An 8,834-nucleotide genomic window follows, 5' to 3' on the forward strand; every position below is an offset into this window, starting at 1 on the left:
CTCACCCCGAAGTCTGAGGCTGCGCACTTAGACCCCTCCTTGCCCCACCCCTGCGCAGTACGGAACGGAAACACGAGCACGTGACTACCGTAGGCTGGCCAAAATGGCAGCCTCCAGCCTGGTTCTCGTCCTGCTGGCTGTGGCTTTGGGGTCCCTGTTGCTAGTGTGGCGGGCCCGGAAACGGCCTCGAGTCCGAAGCGCGTGTGTAGTGGTACTCGGGGACGTGGGCCGGAGTCCTCGGATGCAGTACCACGCGCTGTCTCTGGCCCAGCGCGACTTCGATGTGACCCTGCTGGGATACAGTGGTGAGTGCCGAGGAGGGCAAAACCGAGGGATTTGGGCTCCTCGCCTTCCCTTGAGGTACCGAGGGGCGGCGCCACCCGCTTCAGACCAGTCCTCCGGGCAGCCCCCCACGCTTGCTCCTAGCGTACTCCCGGCCCTCCCCCCGCCGATTCTCCTTGGTGTGATTCTCTGAGCACAGAGCCGGGCCCCTCCTTCGGCCTTGTCTGCTTCACGTAGGGACAGATCAGCGGTGCTGGACATCTGGAGCGATTATTTCTCCCGAGTGACTTCTGGAGTCGGGGGGAGGGTCCTGCCTATTAGCTACCTCCTCAATCTCTGCACGAGTTCTCTCTACGATTGAACAAATAATTATTTCTGTCTCACCGTTTATCGCCTCTGCCCCTAAAGAGCTTACAGTTTAGTGCAGAAATTAACTAGGTGGCACACAGGTAACCGTAATAGAGGTGAGAAAATGATTGTATTCTGACAAGTCAGATAGATTGAGGGATGCTAGGATGCAGGGTTCCCTGCTGGGCCTCAAGCAGATCAATAAAGAAATCTTCACTTCCAGTCATTCTGATCTATATCTGATCACTGGATTCATATGACTGAATATAAACAGCTTTTCTGGATTTGGGAGGAAATGAATAATGTTGATAGGTGGAAATGGACTAAGGGGTGTTGTGGAATAGGGCAGAATCTGTTACAAACCTGGGAACAGAGGCTCAAGGCACAAGTGGAAGGGGAGAAGAAGTAGTCCATTTTTGATTATCCTGTATTTTGTGAAGCTAGGCAGCTGGGGAGGATTGGAAAGTTCATTAGTCCTGCACCGGAGAGCTCTTGGAATAGCAGAGTATTTCTTTCACTATTAAGCAGGTTTCTGATCTCAGCTAATTGAGTACTTCCTCCATCCCAGCAGCCTGCAGCCTCCCTATGTCTTCTCATCTTATTTGACTTGTTTACATTTTCCTAAGCATCCTCAGCCTAATGTTCTGGGGATCTTTTTCTAGATCTCTGGACCTCCTGCAAATAAGGTGGGGTAGAATGGCACAGTGGATAAAGAACTGGCCTTGAAGCCAGGAAGATTTGGTTTTGCTTTTTTCAAAGCCTTTTTTGAACTTTTTAAACATGTGACTAAAAAACCTTCGAGGTGCTTTAGGTAAGTCGGAGGCTGTTAGGTGCTGAAAAGTTGCATATCTGCATTAGTAGAGAAGAATTTTCTCAACTGGGAACTCCATTGAAATCACATGTCCAGTCCTTGTTCCTGAGTATTTATTAGTCTCCTGCTATATACCAATCACTAGGGTAGGTGCTTGAGATTCAAAAACAAGAATTTATTGAATGTGGCAGCACCAGGGATACAAAGGCAAAACCATAAAGCCCTCAAACAGCTGACATTCTGATGGAGGAGAAAGAAAGTGAAAAATTGTACATATAAAAGATGTATTGTGTAAATGGAAGGAGAGGGAAGGCCCTGGCAATAGAGAAATATAAAGCATACTACAGTAAGTGGGATTTGATCCAGGTCATATTGTTATTTGTCCTTCTTTCTCCAAGAGGACCATGACATCAGAAAGGTGGTACCATGACATGCAAGTGAATTGGATTTAAGTGAAGGAGAGCTGGGCAAGGTCACCTGCCTCACTTTCTCTTCCAGAGTCATATGAATCCAGTGATCACATATAGATCAAATGACTGGAGTTGGCCCTGGATGCAGTGGGAGACCTTGGCCTTTTTAAACTAGGCTGTTTAACAGGACTTGGTTTGACTGAGTCAACACCTAATTGTGGTGATTGAGGATAGGTAAGAAATGAGTAGAAAATGGCCTCCTTTATTTAGTATAAAAAAAAAAATCAGTCTGGATGGGGAAAACTTTCTGGGTTTCTGGCCCAAAACAGAAACAATTGCTGTTTATATTCAGTCTGAGCCAATCAGGGTCCAAACTAGGACCAAGTGGGGTTTGGTCTGGGACCTATTGAAATACTGCATTTTCAAGCTTGAAAAACTAAAAGAATGGTAGTAATATCAGTTAGATAGGGGAATCAATAGGACTGGTTTTGTAGCAAGATGATAAATTTGGATTTGGATATATTGAATTGGAGATGTTGGCAGGACATGTAAATGGAAGTGTCAGGCTATTAGAAATGCTGGCCTGAAGTTTAGGAGTATTAGGCTTAGATTGAGCTTCAAGATAGGGGTTTAGGAGTCATCTTTATTCGCTTCTTGTTGGACTTTACCATGATTTCTCTTTCAGGCTCCAAACCTCATGGTGAACTCCTAAATAATAAAAGAATTCATATTTTGCATATGCCTGAAATTAATCGAATTCGAGGTGAGATTTGTTTTTTTTTTTTTTTTAATTTTTCTTTTTGAGATAAGTAGTAGAGTAAAAGTGCAAGGAGAAACAAATTATATTTGATTCTTACCACTGCTCTTTGACTTTCAGTTGGTCCCCATATATTTCAGTATGGTATAAAAGTGGTCCTCCAGGCAGTACTCCTTCTATATACCTTGCTTTTAAAGACTTCTCCAGTGGTTTACATTTTACTCCAGGTAGGTGTTTGCTCCTCATATGAAATGTTACTTTACATCACTTATCAACAGTGATTTGGGTTTCAAGGAATTATAGTTTTGTGACAATCTTTTGCTTTCTTCCTATTTTGTCTTCTTCAGTCCTTTTGTGTTGCAACATTGTCAGTGAGACTGACTTATGATTGAGGGTTGTGTTCCCTCCTGGGTTATGTACATGTAAGTTCTGAGATGAAGGCCAGGAGCGGGAAAGTGACACTTTTATAGTAGGAGTTAGGATAATCCACTAAATCTCTTAGCTCAATATGCTCTTTTCTCTGATATTTCTGTCCTACTGCTCCCTCTTTGTAACACTAAAGGTAGCTAAGAATATGAAATTTGGGACTACCTGTGACACTACCATGCATCTTCTCCATAAAGTTCATCTCTAGGAGAGATTTGAAGAGTTTTCCCCTTCAGTCACAGTGGCCATTGTTAAAGTAGCCTGTTCCTGGTTAGGAGATCAATATAAATTGGGTATGGATTATGTGAAAGTACTGCCATTGGTTTTCTTGTCCTGAATTTTGATTTTGATTTTGATTTTGCTTTTGATTTGACTCTGTCTCCTTCACAGAATCCACCTGGCCTGCCCAGCATTGCTGTGTGCTGGGTTGTGTGTTGTCTTCGTGGAAGCAAGCTAATCATTGACTGGCATAACTATGGCTATACCATCTTGGGTCTGACACATGGCTTTGCCCATCCTCTTGTACAGTTGGCTAAATGGTAAGTGGAGCAGAAGGGTCTTGGGATTGGATTTGGATGAGAGGTGGTAAACTGGGCTCTCTGGATACAGCTGGAGGATATCTAAAAACGGAGCAAGAGTGCAGAGGGGAATGGCAAAGTTCATTTGTTATGTTGGTCAGAGTGAGGGTTAGACAAGGAATCAAAAAAATTTACTGTTTAGGGCCCCAGAATAACATCTGCACAGGTCTGGATATCTTCCTGCAAGTGATCTGGATAAAGTGACTCTTGGCATTCAGTACTTAGCCTCCTGAAGTAGTTAATTACAGAACTTTAATGCTTTTTCACTGGCTGGTCATTAGTAGTCATGGTGGTGAGGGATCAGGCATTGCATAGGAAGGTGATAAATGTATCTTTCCCAGGTATGAAAAGCTCTGTGGCCGCCTGTCAGATCTGAACTTGTGTGTGACCAATGCGATGAGAGAAGATTTGGCAAAGAACTGGAATATAAGGTATGCAAGGCACCTAGAGAGACAGGATTGGAAGAAGGTAAAAGGTTCACCGTGTGGAGAACTATGTGCTCAGGAATGTTTGTAAAAGATTTTGAAAACAGCAGGCACTAGAGTATGTTTACTAGTTATATTAATATACAGAAGGGGCAGGAGTAATTAAATCTTTCTCATCCATTCAGATGGTTTAATTTATCTTGAAACATCTCCGGAGGTTTCTTTGAAAAATTCTGAGCTCTGACTGTTCCAGAGTAGGAAAGAAAAAGGAATTCTTGAACCTTGAGCCCGTCCTCTTTATCTCTATACTTGCCTTGTTCTTAGAGTTTCTCAATGATCTTGTTGCAGAGCTGTGACTGTCTATGATAAGCCAGCATCGTTTTTTACAAATACTCCCCTAGAGACACAACATCAGCTATTTATGAAGCTGGGCCAGACCTACTCACCATTCAGAGCAAGGTATGTCACCTATATTCCAAATATTAGTTTTCTCACTTGAGCATGTAATCTTTGTATAACTTAAGAGAATTCAGATAGAGTGAAAAAAAGTGTTAACATATCTCCCCCTTTGTCTCTGGGGGTTTTGATGACAAGAAATGTCACTTGGGAGGTAACATCTTTAAAGATAAGGAAGACCCTTTTTGGCTAGAGTGCCCGGCCAAGGTCCTCTCTATGAGGAATTGCTCTAGTTACAATGGTACAGGGAGGTTTCTGATTTCTCAGGGACCCAATCCATAACAAGGAAGCGTTGGATCTTTAGCATTTGATAATGTATTTATTTCTGTCTGTTTAGCACAGAACCCTTGGACCCAGCCTTTGAGAGATCTGCATTTACTGAGCTCAATCCTAGGAACAGGAAGGTGACACAACTTGAAGGACGACCAGCTTTGCTGGTCAGCAGCACAAGCTGGACAGGTCTTGAGGTCTCTTTGAACTGGATACTTTGGACACTATACTATTGATTCTTAAGTGCTTATTATACTGAGGGCTTGGAGGTAAAGGGGGGTGCGGCAGATGAGATAGGAGAAGCCTACTTCCTATTTTACTGTTTCATTATTTGAGCATAAGTAATATTATAGTTACTGAGATCACCAGGATGGAAATGGGGAAGAACATTGTACTCTATTTAGAAGTACAAGAATAATATCTTTCTAGGGCTTCAGTCTTTCCTACTGCCTAAAGCACAAGTGAAGCAAGTAACATTAAGAAATAAACTTGACTGGTTAAATGCTGTTTTTGTTTCTCATTTCAGAAGATGAAGATTTCTCCATCTTGCTGAAAGCTTTAGAAAGTAGGTGTGTTTCTGTGATCATGGGTGTCATATTTATCCAGGACTATTAAAATAAAGCTATTTTTGGTTCCCTTTGCATCACATTACTTTTAAGTAGTGCTTGTCAAAGACTGGGAGGGAGTGTGTCTTATTGAACTGCTTGGCTCTGGATCTATGATACCACCTCAAGGATTAGAATCCCAAGTCAGCCAGCTTGAGCCATAGGCTCAAAATTGTGTTCCTCTATTTTAATTCATCTAATCTAATGCATGTGATCCAGTCAGTCCTGGCCAGGAAACCAGGATTGGCATTTTGGCTTCTTGTTTTTGGAGCCTGACTCTCTTTTTCCTGCTGACACATTCTCTTTGCTTTTAAATCAATAGAGGAGTCCCATTGCTTTCTGCTGGGAATGTTTTCTCAACACCCATTTTTGAGTCACATCTCCTTTCTAAGGTTTTGCTCCTTCTCAGGAAAGAGCAGACTTGAGAAGTGAAGGAACAGGACGACTACTTCCTGGATTTAGGTTTTTCTTTGGACTCTGATTTTTTGTTGTTGGTTGGGAGGGATAACATTTCATCCACTTCTTTTCGTTTCAAATATCTGATTACGCTTGTTGATTCTTTAGGGTTTGAACAATGGATCATTGATGGAACAAACCTCCCTTCTCTAGTCTGTGTGATAACAGGTGCCTTGTATTTTTCTTATGTCCTCATCTTTGGGCAAAGTGAATATCGTCAGGTAGTATTTAAAATTGCATAAGAGATTGATATGGAAGCTATGTTGGATTCTATTTCAAAAAGTTCATCTTGTGGGTATTTAAAAGGGATCAATTGTTTGCTCAGTGGGATGCCTGATCAACCTGTCACCTACATCCTTACTGACTAATGATAATGAGATGGAAGGAAGCCTCTTGAATTTCTTGAGGGTCATGGGTTTTTTATCTTATTTGTGAATGGGAGCAAGAAAGGATTCTGACTTGGATTGTCAAGCTGAGGCCTGTAGAGTAATAGGTTTCCATAAGAGGGACTGCTTATTTCTAATGTACGGTTGCTAATATAAGGTTGAATGTTGCTCAGGTTTTGAGATATGATTGCAAGGAACTAGGAACTGAAGAACAATGATTTTATATTTTCCTGTTCACCAAAGGTAAAGGACCTCTTAAAGAGCATTATGGCCAAATCATCAGCCAAATGTGCCTCAAGCATGTTCAGATCTGCACACCATGGTTAGAAGCTGAAGATTATCCTTTGCTTTTGGGTAAGAGCAGCCTATGGAGAATAGGCTTATCCTGTAAATGGAATGGTACTTAAGAAATTAAGGACTGGTGAGTCAACAAGGAAGAGGCTAACAGACATATACCAAGGTCCTATTGAGTGAAAATAAATAAAAGTTTTTTAAAGTTTTACTTGATTTGTTTTGGGAAATTTGGGGGAAAAGTACTTGAAGGGTGTGTGTAAGTAGCTGAATTCTAGTAAAATAAGGCTTCATTAGGTATCAGATGGGACTCCCTAAGCTGAGGGGTCTTTGATTTATCTTTAGCCCATTCCCAGAAATTGTTTTGCAGTGTGCCCATGAAGAAAAATATATTCTCTAAAAATAGAGAACTTCCTTTATTCTTCCATTTCTTTATTCTTTACTAAAGGGCTGGATCTGGCATAGTAGGATTTTTTAGTACTGGATTCCTTATCACCTAACTTGGAAGAAAATTTCAGTGTTCGATGTTTTGAGCACAAATTTCTCAGTGACCAACTTATTAATTAAATAATTATTAGTATCTTTTATTAGGAAATGCAAATAGATTTTTAAAAAATTTCTTCTGCCTTTGAAAAAAAGCTCTGTCTACTAGATTTATTTAATAGATAGTAGGTTATTTTAACTCTGTAAATTTCAGTTGTCTATACAGTCTCTGCTTATCAGCATGTTCTGATGGCTTATATTAGTTGTGAACACTGCCTTTGAGGTACATTAAGTACCTTTACTGCTTTAATTCACATCCCATCTAGTTTCCACATCCCAGTAGTTCAGATCTGTACAGCTCCTTTGGGATCATTTTATAAATTGGTTTAACTTTCTTAAATTGTTTCTTTTCCCCTTACATTGGCAGGATCAGCAGATCTTGGTGTCTGCCTCCACAGATCCTCCAGTGGCTTGGATCTTCCCATGAAAGTGGTAGATATGTTTGGTTGCTGCTTACCTGTTTGTGCAATACATTTCCAGAGGTAGGGATTTTAGAATTTGCATGTTATAAAGCAAGGGGATAGGACTGGTGAAAGTTACCTGAATCATTTCATGAACTTAAAGCTTCTATAGATGAATTGAACTCCAGACACAATCTGAGCCTATCACTGTTTCACAGTTAATATACCTATCATTGTTAATACAATTAATATACCTTGCATGGAATATAATCACCAATGTGGCTGGGCCTGTCTTTGAGGGTTGAATTTTACCTCTTTTTGTCATCATATTAGAGTGAACAAATAAAAAAATTTTCTCATTCCCTTTTCTCTTAGAAGTAGATTATTACAGGGGGGAGAGAAAACTACAATCAACCTTTCTTTCTTCTTCCAAAGCTGGTTTCAATTCTTTGATGATTTTTTTCCCAGTTTACATGAACTTGTGAAACATGAAGAAAATGGCATGGTCTTTATGGACTCTGAGGAGCTTGCAGCTCAGCTGAAGGTAAAGATGTTGGGTTTAGATTCTTGATTTTCTTTGCATTCTGCCCTCATTCTTGTCTTATCTGACCTCATTTGCTAATGATTGCTTGGTGGAATGGTAAGAGAAAGTAAGGTTTCTGGGGTCTCACTGCCTGATGAGGAAAGGGAGAGAAGAGACTAATAAGCCTAATATGGTGTTTTTCTTTTATAGATGCTCTTCTCAGAATTTTCCAGTCCTGATAACAGATTGAACCAGTTCAGAAAAAATCTTAAGGAATCAAAGCAGCTTCGCTGGGATGAGAGTTGGGAACGGACTGTGTTCCCTTTGTTTACTCACACTTGAACACTTTGGCTAAAGACTTGAATTCAATAAATATCTTTTAAATAAAACTTACTGTGTACAAGGCACTGTGCTAAAATGCTGTAGATAAAAAGTTGAAAAAATTTGCATTTTTGTCCTTAAGTAATACATAGCTTTGCAGAAGAAAGAAATGTGTACATGAAGTATAATACATTAGACAATATAGGAGAGAGAAAAGAATGTCTTGAGATTCAAAGAGGAACTAATTCTTGCAGAGAGGATTATGAAAAGCTTCATGGAAGAAATATTACCTGAACAAGTTATGAAAAATAACATTACCATACATTTAGAAACAATAAGCAGTTAAAGAGGTCCTGAACCAGAATAGCAGGTAAGGGGATTGAAATTTGGAGAAAAGAGAGGGTTATTTCAGCCATGCCTGATGCTTTAAGCTAGAGAAGATAGTAAAACTATTCATATATAGAGAGAAAACAAGACAGGAAATAGGTTTTTTGGCGAAGCAAGTTTTATTCATTTAAAAATTGTTTTTATTAAATATTTATTTT

General features: G+C 40.2%; 1 protein-coding gene across 2 annotated transcripts; it reads left to right on the forward strand.

The window, feature by feature from the left end:
- Window positions 1-77: 77 nt before the first annotated feature.
- Window positions 78-8,357, forward strand: ALG1 (ALG1 chitobiosyldiphosphodolichol beta-mannosyltransferase). Of its 2 annotated transcripts, XM_051964217.1 has the most exons (13): window positions 78-305; window positions 2,537-2,614; window positions 2,729-2,835; window positions 3,425-3,573; window positions 3,954-4,043; window positions 4,386-4,496; window positions 4,831-4,952; window positions 5,290-5,328; window positions 5,933-5,992; window positions 6,454-6,564; window positions 7,412-7,526; window positions 7,914-7,989; window positions 8,179-8,357. In XM_051964217.1, the coding sequence occupies exons 1-13, from the start codon at window positions 104-106 to the stop codon at window positions 8,308-8,310; spliced, it is 1,392 nt and encodes a 463-aa protein (XP_051820177.1). In that variant the 5' UTR covers window positions 78-103; the 3' UTR covers window positions 8,311-8,357. The 2 variants fall into 2 exon arrangements, with proteins under 2 accessions (XP_051820177.1, XP_051820185.1); XM_051964225.1 differs by lacking the exons at window positions 2,537-2,614; window positions 2,729-2,835 and having other exon boundaries at window positions 210-305.
- Window positions 8,358-8,834: the final 477 nt, after the last annotated feature.

Source organism: Antechinus flavipes, chromosome 1 (assembly GCF_016432865.1).
Source record: "Antechinus flavipes isolate AdamAnt ecotype Samford, QLD, Australia chromosome 1, AdamAnt_v2, whole genome shotgun sequence".
In the NCBI taxonomy this organism is placed as follows: Eukaryota; Metazoa; Chordata; class Mammalia; order Dasyuromorphia; family Dasyuridae; genus Antechinus; species Antechinus flavipes.

Excerpts from the sequence above, each read along its gene's own strand:
- ALG1 (XM_051964217.1), top strand. The coding sequence starts at position 104 with ATGGCAGCCTCCAGCCTGGTTCTCGTCCTGCTGGCTGTGGCTTTGGGG. Across the intron at positions 306-2,536 it reads GACCCTGCTGGGATACAGTG|GCTCCAAACCTCATGGTGAA; the intron begins GTGAGTGCCGAG and ends TTTCTCTTTCAG. Across the intron at positions 4,953-5,289 it reads CAGCAGCACAAGCTGGACAG|AAGATGAAGATTTCTCCATC; the intron begins GTCTTGAGGTCT and ends TTCTCATTTCAG.